General features: G+C 47.6%; 1 protein-coding gene across 2 annotated transcripts in view; it reads right to left on the bottom strand.

The window, feature by feature from the left end:
• Positions 1-17,540, bottom strand: part of LOC147095698 (E3 ubiquitin-protein ligase TRIM69-like) — a 107,654-nt gene extending 90,114 nt beyond the window's left edge. The window contains exons 1-5 of one of the 2 annotated variants that reach the window (XM_085974747.1): positions 16,955-17,512; positions 6,502-6,597; positions 6,179-6,412; positions 1,574-1,596; positions 1,365-1,480 (exon numbers count right to left, since the gene is read on the bottom strand). In XM_085974747.1, coding sequence (XP_085830873.1) covers positions 1,365-1,480; positions 1,574-1,596; positions 6,179-6,412; positions 6,502-6,597; positions 16,955-17,323 — 838 coding nt within the window. In that variant the 5' untranslated portion in view covers positions 17,324-17,512. Of the gene's footprint in view, positions 1-1,364; positions 1,597-6,178; positions 6,413-6,501; positions 6,598-16,954 lie in introns of both variants that reach the window. The other variant, XM_085974746.1, reaches the window with a different exon arrangement.
• Positions 17,541-19,597: the final 2,057 nt, after the last annotated feature.

The raw sequence follows: 19,597 nt of genomic DNA, 5'->3' as shown, positions 1-19,597 counted from the left end.
GCTAGACGAGGAGGACTGGAGACTGGGAGCAGCAGGGCAAAGGCTTGGGGCAGTCAGCCATCAAATGCTAGCCTGCCCCTACCCACCCCTGCCCGAAGTAGGTCGCTAACCAGCCTATCACCAGCCACCCCACAGAAGATATCCAAACCCCAGATTCCATCCAACACTCCAGAAGATATCCAAACCCCAGAAGGTACCATACTCCCCAGAAGATATCCACCCCTCCCAAAGTTTATTCACTCCCCACCTCCCCAGAAGTGAGGACTATTTACCTGCCTACACAGCAAGCCCCAGAAATCAGAAGCAAGCCAATAGAACCCAGCCAGTCCAGTCCAATCCAGTCACCAGCAGAAGGGGAAGGGCAGGTCCAGATGCCCTGAATTATAGGAGCAGTTAGGAGGTCATCAGTGACAGTCAGAGGACTGGGGGGCCTGAAGATCTCAGAATATATTTTTTTAAATGATCCTTTTTGCTGCAGTCATTTTCTCCAATGGCAATCGATCACGTTGGGTTATCAAACTAGCAATAGCCGCCCATCCCCCACCCCACCCCACCCCCGTCCTGCCTCATGCACCTTCCACTGGCTGCAGGAAAAGTGGAACCGCCACCATTTCTGACAAAGGACGTTAAGCCCTCATGCCCCTGCCTCCTCCGGTGACGTCAAGGTCAGGGGGACTGACCATCGCAAGAAGCGCCCGCCCCTCTACCTTTGGAAATTTCCCCAACATGAAGAAAATGGGATGGAGACCCCTTTTGGGATCGGGTCCCGGCCCAAATTCCGTCCCCACCCCTCGACACCTTACGAGGCCCAGGAATTTCGGGGCTGTGATTTATATCGGCACTGCTGGCCCAGCACAATGGACTACCAGGTCAAGTCACTCATGGAGATACAAATGATACCTCAATGGGAGTCTATTACCTGACCCAGCCGTGGCTCAGTGGGCAGCACTCTTACCTTTGAGTCAGAAGGTTGTGGGTTCGCGCCCCACTCCAGAGACTTGAGCACAAAGTCTAGGCTGACACGCCCAGTGCAGCGCTGAGGGAGTGTGGCACTCTCATAGGTGCCGTTAAATCTTGGTCCCGTCTGCTCTCTCTGGCAGGTGTAAAAGATCCCGTGACACTATTTTGAAGAAGAGCAGGGGGAGTTCTCCCTAGTGTCCTGGCCTATATTTATCCCTCAATCAACATCACTAAAACAGATTATCTGGTCATTATCTCTGCTCTTTGTGTGAAAATTGGCTGCCGTGTTGCCTACAAAACAACAGTGACTACACTTCAAAACTAGTGAATGGAAAGCGCTTTAGGACGTCCTGAGTTCATGAATGGCGCAATATAATTGCAAGTCTTTCTTTCTAACAAGTCACCTGGTTTGATGACGTCCCTCAATTCTTTCCACAGGCTGTATTGTAAAGGACCTTTTAATATCTCCAAGGAGAGGTCTTCAGATATAGCGGCTAGTGCCCTAAAGTCTTCCGGAGACCTGTACATAGAAAAACACGTCAACACCTCTGAAGTGGAACAGCTGTCCCAACATTTAATCTCTTGGGTGGTTTTCCATGACTCAAGTACGTACCTCTGCTTTGGCAAACTTAATCCCTTCAAAAAAAAAGAAAAGAAAATTAGTTTAACCCACATTAAAAGGTTTTGTTGCCCTGTCTAGACTGATCACATAGTTTCTTTGATTGACTGCAATGTGTGCAGTTTTGGTCACCTTACCTGAGGAAGGACGTTCTTGCCATGGAAGGAGTGCAGCAAAGATTCACCAGGCTGATACCTGGGATGGCAGGAATGACATATGAGGAGAGATGGTGCCGATTGGGCTTATACTCACTGGAGTTTAGAAGATTGAGAGGGGATCTCATCGAAACCTATAAAATTCTGTCAGGCCTGGACAGACTAGATGCAGGAAGGATGTTTCTGTTGGCGGGCGAGTCCAGAACCAGGGGTCATAGTCTAAGGATAAGGGGTAATCCATTTAGGACTGAAATGAGGAGGAATTTCTTCACCCAGAGAATGGTGAACCTGTGGAATTCTCTGCCACAGAGGGCGGTGGAGGCCAGTTCATTAAATATATTCAAGAAAGTGTAGGGAGTTTGCAAAATTCCCCCACCTCGCCTGCTTTCCGAATCAAACAAAGTTGGCCACCTTTTAAACGTACAAAATGGAGTTCTGGGACACGTGACCAGAAAGCTGCTGGAAGCGAGTCATTTTTCTCCCCAGCAACAAGACTGGAGACAGGGCCTGGAATTCCACAGTCCCTATGTGGATTCCAGGCCAGACATGGAATTGAATATGTAATAGCAAGTCGCCAGTAGGCCGGTAAGAACAATGAACCTGGTTGCACTGCAATCAGGGTTAAGCTAGTTAAAACCATCATCGGGCCCATCCTAACAGATCCAATTCCAATTCCAATTCCAATTCCAATTCAAATGCTTTATTGGCATGAAAGTTTACAGAGAACCATATTGCCAAAGCTTACATAGCAAAAAGGTACAGTTTTCCAACATTCTGTAGGTGTCAATCGATTTGACATTTGTTGGGTACATACAATATTACTTTTAAACAATATTAATTTTAAACAGTCTTTGTACTTCATTTGGTGCGTTCAATATTAATTTTAAACAGTCTTAATTTTAAACAGTCCTCAGGTTGTGACATGTTGTTACATATTTGGCCCCAAGGTATGGTCTGTCTCCTTCTCCCAGGACTAATCTCAATTTTGACAGGTCATCCAATTCCTTGAAATCTGGGGTTGTTTGGCTTAGCTTGTTGAATAATATGTTTCTTGATGTGTTGAATTTTTCGCATTTTAGGAGGAAATGCATTTCTGTTTCAACCTCGCCGGCCAGACATTGATCGCATATTCTATTCTCTCTAGGCTGCCAGGATTTCTTGTATCTGCCTTTTTCAATTTCCAGTTGGTGGTCGCTTAGTCTGTACCTGGTGAGGGTCTGTCTCTGTTTTGTGTCTCTGATGGTCGTGAGGTAGTCTGCCAGTTTATATTCTCTTTTTAGGGCCCGGTAACATTCTAATCTGCTTTGGCTTTCGGTTATTTTGTTCCAATGTTCCAGGTAGGTTTCTTTGCATTGTTTAATGATTTGGTTCACTCGGATTGGTGTTTGGATGGCTGTGTTGGTCTGGGGCTGGTCAGGGTCCGGCTGAGTACTTATTTTCAGTAGCAGCTGACTCAGGGGACTCTTTTCTGGGTTTAGCTCTTGGGTCTGAAAGGCTTTGAAATGAAGGGTGTCTGGGGAGCTAGATTTGAGGTGATTTAGGAAGTTTAGTGCTCGTTTTTGGATGTTTATTATCAGTGGGTATCTGCCTAGTTCGGCTCTGCATGCATTTGTTGGCGTTTTTCTTTGGGTGCGAAGGATGCTTCGGCAGAATTCTGCATGTAGGGCTTCTATTGTGTGTTTTTCCCATTTAGTGTAGCTTTGGTGATTTAGCGGGCCCCATACTTCACTACCGTACAGTACAATGGGCAGGATTATGCTGTCAAATATTTTTAGCCAGATTTTGATTGGGATTTGGATGTTGTAGAATTTTCTTTTTATTGCATATAGGGCTCTTCGGGCTTTTTCTTTTAGTGCATTCACTGCTATGCTGAAGCTCCCTGATGCTGTAATAGTTAGACCAAGGTAGGTGTAGCTCATAGTGTGTCCTATAGTGGTATCACTGAGGGTAAACTGGTATTTGTTTTCCTGACATCTGGGCCTTTTTTGAAAAATCATGATGTTGGTTTTCTTTAAATTTACTGTTAGAGCCCAATTTTGGCAGTATTTGTCGAGTAGGTCTAGTTGTTGCTGTAATCCCTGATCTGTGGGAGACAGCAGAACCAGGTCGTCCGCATAGAACAGGGATTTCACTTCTCCATCCAGGAGACGGAGACCTGGTGACTCGCTTTGCTCCAGCATGTCTGCTAATTCATTTATGTATATGTTGAACAGGGTCGGGCTCAAATTGCAGCCCTGCCGGACGCCTCTTCTCTGGGTGAAGAAATCGGTGCGTTTGTCTCCAATTTTGACCCCGCATTTGTTTTTCAGATACATTGATTTAATAAGGTCATAGACTTTGCCCCCTATTCCACACTGAAGAAGTTTATAATAGAGCCCTTCGTGCCATATAGAGTCAAAGGCTTTCTTGAAGTCGATGAAACAGGCGAATATTTTCCCATTTTTTGTTTGGTGTATATGTTTTTCAATGAGGGTGTGAAGGGTATAGATATGGTCGGCGGTGCGGTGTTTTGGAAGAAAGCCTATTTGGTTTTTTCTGAGGATATTATGTTTGTTAAGAAAATCAAGTAATCTACTATTTAGAATACTGCAGAATAACTTCCCTAGACAACTGTTGACACAGATGCCGCGGTAGTTATTTGGGTCTGATTTGTTTCCACTTTTATATATGGGGGAGATTAGTCCTTGGCACCAGATATCGGGAAAACAGCCTGAACGTAATATGATGTTGAATAATTTGAGTACCGCACCCTGCATCTCCATATTGCTGAACTTGAGCATTTCATTTTTGATGTTGTCTCGGCCACAGGCTTTCTTTAGGTGGAGAGATTTTGTTTTTGTGGCCAGTTCTTTCCATGTGATTGGGGAGTCTAGAGGGTCATATCAGAAACCATTTTAGAGGACTAGGCACCAGAGACACCATTGTGTGACTGAAACCAAAATCAATGAGGGCTGGTGATGAGGCCGTTAGTGGGAAATCGGCTGTTTTGCAGCCATTTACAGTTAACGAAGTAACCTGGGACACCTCTCGATCTGGGGGAGGCAAGGCAGATCGAGAGAGTATAACTTTTTAGTAAGCAGACAGAAAGGGCAGTTCGAGACATTTCGACTTGGAACACACTTCGGGGGGAGACAGCTTCTACACTTCACTTCGATTTCATCCTGGGACTTCGCTGCAAAAGGAAACTTCGAGGACTCTACTGGGAGAAGCAGTCTCCAAGACGGGGAAGGCTATGCGCAGCAGGCCCATGCTTTGGTAAGCAGGCGAAGCTCCCGGTCCCTACTGCCTCCCGATTTAAACCTGACTGTTCCCCCCCCGTGCCCACCACCTCAGGCAGGGATTCAGAGTGGAACCAGGAAGACACGGGACGGAGTGCACCATCCCGGTACGGACCAGAGCCCAGAGCGGGCCTCGCTAAACGGCGCAGCCCGACCCAGGAGGGAAGCCTTTTCGCCCAGCCAAGGAGGAAGATCCACTACCTGACTGACGGGAGAGTGTGTGGCCAGTGCACACTAAACTTTACCAGGCCAGACCAACTAAAGCTGCAGTCCCAGGACAACCTAAAGGCCTTTGTTCCAATGCATTGGGTGAGCATGAGAGTCTGACCCCCCCTTTAGTTCGACCTAGGTTAGGGATAGTATAGGAGGTGGGGATAAGGCTAAGGGGAGTATTAATGTGTGATACCCCTCGATGTGTTGTACTCCTTCCCGCACTCGCGTGCCCTCCGTTTTGAATATATAGTATTCCTTTTTTTTTCTTTTGTTTAAAGTGTATAGAGCTGTAGCCTTGGTTTAGTATCGTTGAACCAATTAATTTCTCTGCTTGCTTGTTTTGTTTTATTTTTCTCTCAATAAAACCGTTATTATTTTAACCTTTCACCTGCTTGTCTGTGTCGAGCTTGTTATTCTGCGCATCAGCTGCCTGGTAGGATCCCAGTGTCAGAACTAAGTGGGAGTGTGGGGACGCCTCGAAAACGTCCACTGGGTCAGGCCTGGGCCAAACCGACCACCCAACCAACAACCCCTACAAAAGAGTTGGATATATTTCATAAGGCTAAAGGGATCAAGGGATATGGGGAGAAGGCAGGGACAGGGTACTGAATTTGGATGATCAGCCATGATCTCATTGAATGGCGGAGCAGGCTCGAAGGGCCGAATGGCCTACTCCTGCTCCTATCTTCTATGTTTGTATGTTAAATAAGGATATAGGTGGTTGACATTATACTGTGCCAAGCACGTAACCGGAGCTTGAAAGCAACACACACACACACGCACGCGCACACGCGCACGCACGCACGCACGCGCACACACACACACACACACACGATTATAATGTTGAGTCTACATGTGTAAAGTCTACATTCTCTCCACCTTTTACCTGCAGAAATATAAAGTTGTGTCGGTGTGAAGTCTACAGTCCGAATCCCATTCTCTCCATCTTTTACCTGCAGGAATTTTAAGTTGTCTTCTTCCTCCATCTGTTTCTCTATCTTTACGATTTCCGCTCCAGTGGATATCAAATGTTCCTGGATCTCCCCCAACCTTACTTCCATCCTTTTCAAAATGTTTTCCTTCTTTTTCTCCAGTTTTGCCACCAAACTTTGCTCTTTTCCTCGGATGAACTGGTTCAGTTCAGTGAAACAAAGTTTGATGCGGTCCATCTCGGTCACAAATGCTTTCTGCACGGGAGAGAAAGCCCAATGTTGACAACAGACAGGGTGGGGACAAGTAGCTCAGTAACAGTGAGAGTAACATCTACCGAACATACCTCCAGCACTGAAATGTTGCGGTTTTGTTTAAGCTGGACCTCGGCGAAGTCTTTCTCGTTCTCCCTCAGCGTGTCCAAGGATTCCTTCAGAGCGCCCTACAATCAAAACAGGACGTGGTCAAATAAAACCACGGGGCGGGTTCGGACGGAGAGGCGCACCAGCCGACGTGACCTCCCGGAACACCAACCCGACAGCTTCAACATCACTCACGGCAGATTCCACATAACCTCGGGACGTACAACTCCCACCCCCCCCACCCGCCTGCCCAATCCTCCACCCTGCTGACTCCAACCTCTGGCGCCTCCCCTTCCTCGTGTCGCCCCCACCCTTGGCTGGCCGTGCCTTCAGGCGAGGGTTGCCAACTCTGACTGGACAGATTCCTGGAGGTTTTCACTGCACGGCCTCCCGCCTCGCCATTGGTTGACCGACATGTCCATCCTCGTGGCGCCCCGCCTTCCTACGCCAATCAGCAAGTGACAGACTCTTCATTAACCGATTGGTTGATTCCTGACTGTCAGCCAAACAGCCTCCCCCTCCGCCCCCCATGTCCAATATTTTTATGACTAGTAAACAAAAAGTGTTCGAAGTAAGTTTTGTGTCTAAAACACATTTTTATCACCCCTATGATTTTTCTCCCGGGTTTTGCTCGCAGATTATTCTTCAATTCCTGGAGACTCCAGGGCAATCCTGGAGGGTTGGCAACCCTACTTCAGATGCTTAGAACATAAGAAATAGGAGCAGGAGTGGGCCATTCGGCCCTTCGAGCCTGCTCCGCCATTCAATAAGATCACGGCTGATCTTTTACCTCATCTCCACTTTCCTGCACTATCCCCATATCCCTTGATTCCCTTAATATTCAAAAATCTATCGGTTTCTGTCTTGAATATACTCAATGACTGAGTCTCCACAGCCCTCTGGGGTACAGAATTCCAAAGATTCACCACCCCGAGTGAAGAAATTTCTCCTCATCTCAGTCCTAAATGGCCGACCCCTTATTCTGAGACTGTGACCCCTGGTTCTAGACTCCCCAGCCAGGGGAAACATCCTCCCTGCATCTACCTTGTCGAGCCCTGTAAGAATTTTGTATGTTTCAATGAGATCACCTCTCATTCTTCTAAACTCTAGAATATAGGCCCAGTCTACACAATCTCTCCTCATAGGACAATCCCCCCATCCCAGGAATCAGTCTGGTGAACCTTCATTGCACTCCCTCTATGGCAAGTATAAGGAGACCAAAACTGTACACAATACTCTAGGCCCCATGTTCTAGAATTCCTTCCCTAAACCCTCCCCCGATTAAACCCCTCCAACTCTCCATACCTTTAAAAGAAAGACTTGCATTTATACAGCACCTTTCATGACCTTGGAATGTCCCAAAACACTTTACAGCTGATGTGCCTTCAATAACCACAAAACTAGAAGTTATAGACTTTAACAAGTTGGCTTTTAATCACTAAGATCAGAGCTAACATCTCAACACACTGACTGGCTCGCAGGAATGAGTCACACAGATCCTGGGATCTTTATGTAAGAGAAGTCAGGGGCGGAGCCAAGAGCCAAGACCTGGAACCTTCCAGGTTAGTCAGGAAAGAGGAAGTGAAACTATACACCGTGTGGGGGAGGGTAATATACATGAGTGCAAAATGAATACAGGCAAGACAAACAGATTTCATTACATTCACCCCTTCTTTAGATTTAGTCCATCGGGGCGATGTTTCTTAAAAGTTGGTATAAGTGAGTCTGTCAGGAGGTTTTGCGGTTCTCAGTGATCGGCGCAAAGCCGGTTGGGGTGCCTCTAGGGGAGTGGATTCTGGTTCCTCCACTGTCCAGGCCTCCGCAGTGTCTTCCAGGTTATCTGCAGTGTCCTCCAGGTTAAAGTTGGGTATTGATACCTCTGGGCGTCCTGTCTCTTTTGGTGTAGGTCTTCCTCGGGTAGTCTCTCATCGTTCTCTCCGCTCCCCGAGAGAGCGAGGTCTTTTATGGAAACAGTGTCCTCTCGCCCGTCAGATTATTCGATATAGGCGTACTGAGGGTTTGCATGGAGGAGCTGTACCTTTTCCACAAGGGGGTCCGTTTTATGGCCTCTCACGTGCTTCCGCAATAGTACTGTCCCCGGAGACGTCAGCCACGCGGCTATAGATATGCCCGAGGTGGATTTCCGGGGGAAAACGAACATCTTTTCGTGAGGGGTAGCGTTAGTGGCTGTACATAACAGAGACCTTATGGAGTGGAGCACGTCTGGGAGGACTTCCTGCCAGCGGGAGGTCGGAAGGCCTTTTGACTTTAAGGCTAACGTGACAGCCTTCCAAACAGTAGCATTCTCCCTTTCCACTTGCCCATTACCCCGGGGGTTGTAGCTAGTGGTTCTGCTAGTGGCTATCCCCTTTGAGAGCAAGAACTGGCGCAGTTCGTCACTCATAAATGACGTCCCCCTATCGCTGTGTATGTAGTTCGGCATGCCAAACATGCAGAATAGATTACCGAGACACTTGATGACCGTGGCACTGGTCATGTCTGGGCAGGGAATGGCGAAGGGGAAGCAGGAATATTCATCGATGATATTGAGGAAGTATACGTTACGGTCGGCAGAGGGAAGGGGTCCCTTGAAGTCCAGACTTAGGCGCTCGAATGGCTGTGTGGCTTTGATAAAGTGTGCACGGTCAGGCCTGTAGAAACGAGGCTTGCATTCCGCACAGATGCAGCAGGCTCTGGTCATTGCCCTGACCTCCTCGATGGAGTGGGGCAGATTGCGGGACTTTATAAAATGGTATAGTCGGGTGACCCCTGGGTGACAGAGGTCGTTGTGGAGACCCTGTAATTTGTCCGTATGAATGCTGGCACACATTCCCCGCGATAGGGCGTCTGGGGGTTCATTAAGGGCTCCCGGCCTGTACATAATATCATAGTCGAACGTGGATAGTTCGATCCTCCACCTGAGTATTTTGTCATTCTTGATTTTCCCCCTTTGTTTGTTATTAAACATGAAAGCCACCGACCGCTGGTCGGTGAGCAGGGTGAAACGTCTGCTGGCTAGGTAGTGTCTCCAGTGCCGCACTGCCTCCACTATAGCCTGTGCCTCCTTCTCGACAGAAGAGTGCCTGATTTCAGGTCCCTGAAGGGTTCGGGAGAAGAAGGCCACAGGTCTCCCAGCCTGATTGAGGGTCGCAGCTAAAGCAAAGTCTGACGCATCGCTTTCGACTTGAAAGGGAATGCTTTCGTCCACTGCACACAGTGCAGCCCTTTCAATGTCCTGTTTGATACTGGTGAAAGCCTCCCGAGCTTCAGCGGATAGTGGGAAGGACGTCGATTTAATGAGGGGTCGGGCCTTATCAGAGTAATTGGGCACCCATTGGGCATAATACGAAAAAAATCCCAGGCACCTTTTTAAAGCTTTGGGATTGTGTGGCAGGGGCAGTTCCTTTAGGGGGCGTAATCGGTCAGGGTCCGGTCCAATTACCCCATCTTCCACCACACAGCCGAGGATACAGAGACGGGTTGTGTTGAAGACACATTTGTCTTCGTTGTAGGTTAGATTCAGCTTTAGGGCAGTTTTTAAAAATCTCGCAAGATTTAGATCGTGGTCTTGCTGGTTGTGCCCGCAGATAGTGACATTGTCCAGATAGGGGTAGGTAGCTTGTAGTTTATTCTCGTCAACCATGCGGTCCATCTCACGTTGGAAGACCGAGACCCCATTTGTTACCCCGAAGGGCACTCTGAGACAATGGTAGAGGCGTCCGTTCGCCTCAAAGGCGGTGTATGGGCGGTCCTCCGTTCTAATGGGGAGCTGGTGATACGCGGATTTGAGGTCGATAGTCGAGAAGACTCGGTATTGCGCGATCTGGTTGACCATTTCTGATATGCGGGGTAAAGGGTAGGCGTCCAGCTGGGTATAAATATTAACAGTCTGGCTGTAGTCAATTACCATCCGTTTCTTTTCGCTATTTTTAACTATGACTACTTGGGCACGCCATGGACTGGTACTGCATTCAATAATGCCTTCCCGCAGGAGTCTGTCCACTTCCGCCTTGATAAAGTGTCTCGTCTTCCAGGCTGTACCATCTACTTTTGGTCGCTATGGGCCTACAGTTCGGAGCGAGATTAGCGAATAAAGAGGGCGGGCTGATTTTTAAGGTTGATAGGCCACAGACTGTGAGTGGCGGCTGGGACCCGCCATATGCTAGCGTGACACTTTCGTGGTGGCACTGGATGTCCAGGCCCAAGATTACATTAACACAGAGTTCTGGCATCACGGGGAGTTTAAAATCCTTGTAGTCCGTGCCTTTTACAGTCAGTGTTACCACACAGTAGCCCAAAATGTCCGAAGTGTGGGGCTTAGCAGCCATAGCAATTCTGCTCCGTGTAGGGGTTACCGTTAATGAGTGCTGCCGTACCAGGCTAGGGTGGATAAAACTCTCGGTACTCCCACGGTCAATTAAACATTTCGTTAAATTCCCGTTTACCTGTATGTCCATCATGGATTTTGTCAACGGGTGTGGCCTGGATTGATCCACCGTGATCGAAGCCACTGTTGGGCCCTGGGCGGCCGTTGAGTCAGGAAAAGATGGCGGATCCCAAGATGGCGGCACGCACGAGGCGGTGACGGAGTTGGAAATCGGATTCCCCCTGCAGACTTTGCTAAAATGCCCCTTTTTCTTACATTTGAAGCATGTAGCGTCCTTCGCTGGGCATCATTGTCTGGGGTGCTTGGCCTGGCCGCAGAAGTAGCATTTCGGGCCTCGAGACATTGCCGCTGTAGTAGGACTCCTGGGTGAACTTGTATGTGGGGACTCCGGCGGTGTAGAGCTGGTCTGAGACCTGGATGGGGAAAATGGCTGATTCCAAGATGGCGGCCCGCTCGGCGCGCACGAGGCGGTGAGGGCCGCATGGCCGGAAGAATAAGAGTCAGAGATTTTCTGGGCCACGTCCAGCAATCGCGCAGTGGCCACTGCCTTTTTTAAGTCCAGGACCTCCTTCTCCAGCAGTCTCTGCCGGATATAGTTCGATTTGAGGCCCGTGATGAAGGAATCGCGGACCAATTCGTCAGAGTACACGTTGGCCGTCACGGCCTTGCAGTTACAGTCCCGGACCAAGTCCTTTAGGCCCTGTAAGAAATCGTCCATTGATTCCTCAGGTCGCTGCCTGCGTGTAGCCAGCAGATGTCTGGCGTACACTTCGTTTACTGGCCTCTGGTATTGGGCCTTCAGGATAGTGATGGCCTCCGTGTAAGAGGTGGCGTCCCGGATGAACGAATAAATCCGATGATTAACGCGAGTAGTCAGTAGACTCAGTTTATCTACCTCGCTAGCGGATGAGGCCCTCGCAAAGAGTTCGAAGCATTTGAGCCAGTGTCCAAATTGATTTGATGCTTCAGCAGAATGTGGATCCAAGTCCAGATGCTTTGGTTTTAGGAGTCGATCCATCCTAGTATTCTTTAGTGATTAAAATTGATGTGCCTTCAATTAACCACAAAACTAGAAGTTATAGACTTTAACAAGTTGGCTTTTAATCACTAAGATCAGAGCAAACATCTCAACACACTGACTGGCTCGCAGGAATGAGTCATACAGATCCTGGGATCTTTATGTAAAAGAAGTCAGGGGCGGAGCCAAGAGTCAAGACCTGGAACCTTCCAGGTTAGTCAGGAAAGAGGAAGTGAAACTATACACCGTGTGGGGGAGGGTAATATACATGAGTGCAAAATGAATACAGGAACAAATCAGTCTGGTGAACCTTCGTTGCACTCCCTCTATGGCAAGTATAAGGAGACCAAAACTGTACACAATACTCCAGGCCCCATGTTCTAGAATTCCTTCCCTAAACCCTCCCCCGATTAAACCCCTCCAACTCTCCATACCTTTAAAAGAAAGACTTGCATTTATACAGCACCTTTCATGACCTTGGAATGTCCCAAAACACTTTACAGCCAATGAAGTACTTTTGAAGTTTAGTCACTGCTGTAATGAGGAAACTTAGCCAACTTGCACCCACAAGCTCCCACAAACCGCAACGTGATAATGACCAGATAGTCTGTTTTAGTGATGTTGGTTGAGGGATAAATATTGGCCAGGACACTGGGGAGAACTGCCCTGCTCTTCTTCCAAATAGTGCCGTGGGATCTTTTACGCCAACCCTTTACTTAAATCCCAACTCTTTTACCAAGCTTCTGTTCACCCTTCCTAATATCTCCTTTTGGCTTAGTGCTCTTCCCCCCCGCCCACCCCCCGATCCCTCTATGAAGCGCATTGGGACATTTTTCTACTTAAATGACACTATAAAAATGCTAGTTGTTGTTGACAGGACAGATGTTTAACATCTCATCCAAAAGACAGCACCTCTATAGTGCATTACCAGCCTGGGTCCTGATAGAGGGCTCAATCCCACAACCTTCTGAGGCGAAGGGACAAATACTACTAACAGAGCAAAGCAGGCATGTTATAGTCATATACACACGTATGTGTAAAGAATACACACATACTGTATCACATATGCACGGATATGCACAGAGTATATGCATAATCACACCGATATGGTGTTGTTGTTCCTCTTCCTCTCCCCCACCAACAGAAGAGACTTGAGGTGTTCGGCGCCTTCCCGCATCCTTCTCCTCCACTTTGTGCGGTCTTGAGCCAGGGATTCCCAGGTGTCGGTGGGGATGTTGCACTTTTTCAAAGAGGCTTTGAGGGTGTCCTTAAAGCATTTCCTCTGCCCACCTGGGGCTCTCTTGCCGTGTTGGAGCTCCGAGTAGAGCGCTTGTTTTGGGAGTCTCATATCAAGCATGCAGACGATGTGGCCCATCCATCGGAGCTGATCGAGCATGGTCAAAGCTTCGATGCTGGGGACGTTGGCCTGGGCGAGAACACTGACGTTGGTGCGCCTATCCTGCCAATGGATTTGCAGGATCTTGCAGAAGCAGCGTTGGTGGTACCTCTCCAGTGCTTTGAGGTGCCTGCTGTACATGGTTCATGTCTCTGAAGCATACAGGAGGGCGAGTATCACTACTGCTCTGTAGACCATGAGCTTTGGTGCTGGGTTTGAGGTCCTGGTCTTCAAACACTCTCTTCCTCAGGCGACCGAAGGCTGCACTGGCACACTGAAGACGGTGTTGGACTTCGTCATCAACGTCTGCCCTTGTTGACAGTAGGCTCCCGAGGTCTGGAAAGTGGTCCACGTTGTCCAAGGTCTCGTTGTGGATTTTGATAATCGGGGAGCAGTACTGTGTGGCGGGGGCAGGTTGGTAGAGGACCTTTGTCTTACGGATGTTTAGTGTAAGGCCTATGCTCTTGTACGCTTCGGTGAAGGTGCTGACAATGGTTTGGAGTTCGGCCTCAGAGTGTGCGCAGACACAAACGTTGTCTGCATACTGTAATTCGATGACAGAGGATGGGACGACCTTGGTTCTGGACTGGAGGCGACGGAGGTTGAAAAGTTTCCCATTTGTTCTGTAAATTAGCTCCACTCCAGCGGGGAGCTTACTGAGGGTGAGATGGAGCCATTGCAGCCAGGAAAATCAAGAAGAGCATTGGTGCGATGACACAGCCTTGCTTGACCCCGGTCCGTGCGTGAATTGGGTCTGTGGTGGATCCGTTGGTCAGGATCACGGCTTGCATGTCGTCGTGAAGCAGGCGGAGGATGGTGATAATCATTTGAGGGCAGCCGAATTTGAGGAGGACACTCCATAATCCCTCACAGTTGATGGTGTCGAAGGCCTTTGAGAGAGCAAAGAAGGCCATATACAGCGGTTGGTGCTGTTCCCTGCATTTCTCTTGTAGTTGACACGCGGTGAAGATCATGTTATCACATCCTTTATAATAGACTCTAGCATTTTCCCTTCTACTGATGTTAGGCGAACCGGTCTATAGTTCCCGGTTTTCTCTCTCCCTCTTTTTTTAAATAGTGAGGTTACATTTGCCACCCTCCAATCTGCAGGAACTGTTCCATAATCTATAGAATTTTGGAAGATGACAACCAATGCATCCACTATTTCCATGGCTACCTCTTTTAGTACTCTGGGATGCAGATTATCAGGCCCTGGGGATTTATCGGCCCATTAATTTCTCCAGCACTACTTTTTTACTAATATTAATATCCTTTCATTCCTCCTTCTCACTAGACCCTTGGTTCCCTAGCATTTCTGGGAAGTTATTTGTGTCCTCTTCTGTGAAGTATTTGTTTAATTGTTCTGCTATTTCCTTGTTCCCCATTATAAATTCTCCCGTTTCTGACTGTAAGGTACCTACATTTGTCGTCACTAATCTTTTTCTTTTTACATACTTGTAGAAGCTTTTACAATCTGCTTTTATGTTCCTTGAAGGTTTACTCTCATACTCTATTTTCCCCTCTTAATCAATCTCTTGGTCCTTTTTGCTGAATTCTAAACTGCTCCCAATCCTCAGGCTTGCAACTTTTACTGGCAACTTTATATGACTCCACTTTGGATCTAATACTATCCTTAATTTCTTTTGTTAGCCATGGTTGGGCAGCTTTTCCTTTTGTGATTTTGTGCCAGAAAGGAATGTATAACTCTTGCAATTCATGCATTCGATCCTTAAAAGTTAGCCATTGCCTATCCACTGTCATGCCTTTTAACGAAGCTCCCCAAACTAACATAGCCAACTCACTCCTCATACCTTCGTAGTTTCCTTTGTTTAGATTTAGGACCCTAGTTTCGGATTGGACTTCTTCACTTTCCATCTTAATGAGTAATTCTATCATGTTATGGTCACTCTTCCCTAAAGGACCCTGCACAACAAGATTATTAATTAACCCCTTCTCATTGCACAATACCCAATCTAGGATAGCCTGTTCCCTAGTTGGCTCCTCAACATACTGGTCTAAAAAACCATCTTGTATACACTCCAGGAATTCATCCTCCACAGTATTATTGCTAATTTGGTTTGGTCAGTCTATATGTAGATTAAGTCGCCCATGATTACTGTAGTACCCTTGCTACATGCATCTCTAATTTCCTGTTTGATGCCGTCCCCTACATTACCACTACTGTTTGGAGGCCTATAGACAACTCCCACCAATGTTTTCTGCCCCTTGGTGCTTCTGAGCCAATATCCTTTCTCACTATTGCTCTTATTTCATACTTTACTAACAAGACCACCCCACCTCCTTTTTCTTTTTGCCTGTCCTTCCTAAATATCGAATATCCTTGGATATTCAGCTCCCAGCCTTGGTCAACCTGCAGCCATGTTTCCGTAATCACAATTATATCGTATCCGTTTACATCTATTTGCGCTGTTTATTCATCTATCTTATTATGAATGCGTTGTGTATTCAGATACAATGCCTTTAGATTTGTCTTTTTAACATTTTTAGACATCTTAACATTTTTTTGTACTATGGCCCTATTTGTCTTATTACCATTTTTTTTTTTACCCGGACCCTATTTGTTAGTGCACTCCTTTGTTTGTACGCTCTGTCCCTTCCGGACACAATCTGGTTATCGTTACCCTAATCACTTTCCTGCACTGCTTCCTTGTCTTTACTCTTCAGCATTCTAGATTTCTCTCCACCGGGATCCTCCACCCTATTTAGTTTAAAGCCCTATCTACCTCCCTAGTTATTCGATTCGCTAGAACTCTGGTCCCAGCATGGTTCAGGTGTAGTCCGTCCCAACGGAACAGCTCTATCTTTCCCCAGTACTGGTGCCAGTGCCCCACGAATTGAAACCCACTTCTCCCAGACCAATCTTTGAGCCACACATTCACCTCCCTGATCCTATTGACCCTATACCAATTTGCTCGTGGCTCCTGTAATAATCCAGAGATTATGACCCTTGTGGTTCTGCTTTTTAATTTAGTCCCTAACTGCTCAAACTCTCTCAGCAGAACCTCTTTCTTTGTCCTAACTATGTCGTTGGTACCTACGTGGACCACGACAACTGGATCCTCCCCCTCCAAGTTCTTCTCCAGCCCAGAGGAGATGTCCTTTACCCTAACACCAGGTAGGCAACACAGTCTTCGGGACTCACGCTCCTGGCTGCAGAAAACAGTGTCTATCCCCTTAACTATACTGTCGCCTACGACAACAACCTTCCTTTTTACACCCCCACTTGGCTTCCTGTACCACGTGCTGTGGTCAGTTTGCTCGTCCTCAAGGGTTGCAAGAACCTCGAATCTATACTACCTCCTGGATCCCCGTACCTGCCTCACTGACAGTCACACCGTCCTGTCCCTGACCACTTGTCAATTCTAAAGTATTTAATCTAATACACCTGGAACAAAGGGTTCAGGTAACTTCCTCCCTCTCTGATGTCTCAATGTCTGCAGCTCCCGCTTATGTTGGTTGAGGAAATATTGTACATTGTATCATACACACGCATTTGTACAGAATATGTACACATACACTGTATCAGATACACACACATATACAGAATATAAACCCACACAAACACAGACTATAAACCTACACACACGTTAAACACAGACAGACGTGACCTCCCACCTTGTGAAGGGCGGCGGCCTCTCCACACTGGCTGCAGATCGGGTCCAGGTCACTTTCGCAGAAGCGGTGGCCGTGCAGCGGGCACTGGTCCTCCCGGCCGGCCGGACTCGGATTCTGGCTCTGGCCCTCCCGCACTTTGTCCACGGCACTCCGGAGAGCGTGGACCGCCTTCATCCTCCTGCCGTCGGGGAAGACGGCCCGGCAGTCGGGGCAGGTGACTTGGGGCTGCTGGCTGTCCCAGAAGCGGGTGATGCAGGAGCGGCAGAAACTGTGCCCGCAGTCCAGGGTGGTCGCATCGCGCAGGAGCTCGATGCAGATGGAGCAGAGCAAATCCTCGTTCAGACTCACAGTCCGCTCGCTGCTCGCCATCTCCTCCACTTCACTTTCACTTTCACCTCCTCCTCCCCACGCCAAACCCGAAAGCGCTCAAATATATCTATATAAATATATCTGCCTGTGTAACCCGAGGGAGGAGAGAATATTCCAGGTTAATTCGATCTCACAACCCTCAAGCCATTTCACAACTGCTTTCGGTTCTAGCCCCGCTTCCAAATAGTTTTGCCAATGTTCAGCAAGTTTACTCGTAGCCCCGCCTCCAACGTCAGCCAAAGTGCAACTTCGATCACCCATACCTTACTCCGCCTATGAGGCCAGAGTTACACCTACCAGGAAAGGGTGAACAGGCTGATGTCTCTTTTTTTCTCTTGAAAAGTGAAAAGATTGGGTCGACTAGGCCTGTATTGACTAGAGTTTAGAAGAATGAGAGGGGATCTCATTGAAACGTATAAAATTCTGACAGGGCTAGACAGACTGGATACAGGGAGGATGTTTCCTCTGGCTGGGGGGTCTAGAACCAGGGGTCACAGTCTCACAATACGGGGTAGGACTGAGATGAGGAGAAATTTCTTCACTCAGAGGGTGGTGAACCTGTGGAATTCTCTACCACAGAAGGCTGTGGAGGCCAAGTCACTGAATATATTGAAGAAGGAGATCGATAGATTTCTAGACACGAACAGCATCAAGGGGTATGGGGAGAAAGCGGGAATATGGTATTGAGATAGAGGATCAGCCACGATCATATTGAATGGCGGAGCAGGTTCAAAGGGCCGAATGGCCGACTCCTGCTCCTATTTTTCTATGTTTCTATATTTCTATGAAGGCTGAGGGGGTGACCTGGTCTTTAAAATCATGAAAGGTTTTGATAGAATGGACACAGAGAGAATGTTTCCACTTGTGGGGTCTGCACAGAGTAGATAGAGAGAAACTGTTCCCATTGGCAGAAGGGTCGAGAACCAGAGGACACAGATTTAAGGTGATTGGCAAAAGAACCAAAGGCGACATAAACAAAACCTTTTTTATGCAGCGAGTGGTTATGATCTGGAATGCACTGCCTGAAAGGGTGCTGGAGGTAGACTGAATCATGGCTTTCAAAAGGGAGTTCGATAAGTACCTGAAGGAAAGAAATTTGCAGGGCTACTGGGAAAGGGCGGGGGAGTGGGACTCGCTGAAGCGCTCTTGCAGAGAGCCGGCATGGGCTCAATGGGCCAAATGGCCGCCTTCCATGCTGTAACCATGCTATGATTCTATAGGCAGTTAATATAGAAATAGTAAAAGAAAGGGGGGAATAAAGCATTGATATAGCACCTTTCACGACCTCAGGACATCCCAAAGCGCTTTGCAGCCAATGAAGTACTTTTTTGAAGTGTAGTCACTGTTGTAATGTAGGAAACATGGCAGCCAATTTACGCACAGCAAGCTCCCACAAGCAGCAATGAGATAAATGACCAGATAATCTGTTTTAGTGATGTTGGTTGAGGAGATAAATATTGGCCAGGACACCGGGGATGACTCCCCTGCTCTTCTTCGAAATAGTGCCCTAGGACTATACCTTCAATAAAAACAGAAAATGCTGGAAATATTCAGCAGCTCAGGCAGCATCTGTGGAGAGAGAACCAGAGTTAACCTTTCAGGTCGGTGACCTTTCGTCAGAACTGGAAAAAGTTAGCGATGTAACAGATTTTTAAGCAAATTCAGGGGCAGGGAAAGGGGGCGGGGAGGAAAGAATAAAAGGGAAGGTCTGTGATAGGGTGGGGGGCAGGAGTGATTAAAAAACAAAAGGGATGATGGTGCAAGGCAAAAGCAGATGGTAAATGTTGGTGTCAAAGTACAAATGAAAATAGAAAAGGAGAAACTGCTTCCAGTGGTAGAAGGGTCGGTAACCAGAGGACAGAGATTTAAGGTGATTGGCAAAAGAACCAGAGGCGACATGAGGAAACACTATTTTACGCAGCGAGTTGTTGTGACCTGGAATGCGCTGCCTGAAAGGGCGGTGGAAGCAGAATCAATAGTAACTTCCAAAAGGGAATTGGATAAATACCTGAAGGGAAAAAATTCACAGGGCTACGGGGACAGAGCAGGAGAGCAGGATTAATTGGATAGCTCTACCAAAGAGCCAGCACAGGCACAATGGGCCAAATGGCCTCCTTCTGTGCTGATTCATTCTATGAAAAAACACAAGTACAGCACTGTCGATATCAGACATTAATCTCTGAAAGGATCCATTAGAGTAACACAGCATCTAGAAATGATCCCACCCAAGAATGATCACACAGAGTGACAGATACCCCGCTGTTCAAATTATAC

This window comes from Somniosus microcephalus, unplaced genomic scaffold (genome assembly GCF_052327205.1).
Source record: "Somniosus microcephalus isolate GS21.2 unplaced genomic scaffold, FLI_Smic_1.0 unresolved_chr1, whole genome shotgun sequence".
Classification (NCBI taxonomy): Eukaryota; Metazoa; Chordata; class Chondrichthyes; order Squaliformes; family Somniosidae; genus Somniosus; species Somniosus microcephalus.
Note: the sequence above shows the minus strand (reverse complement) of the source record. Positions and strands in the feature narration are given on the sequence as shown.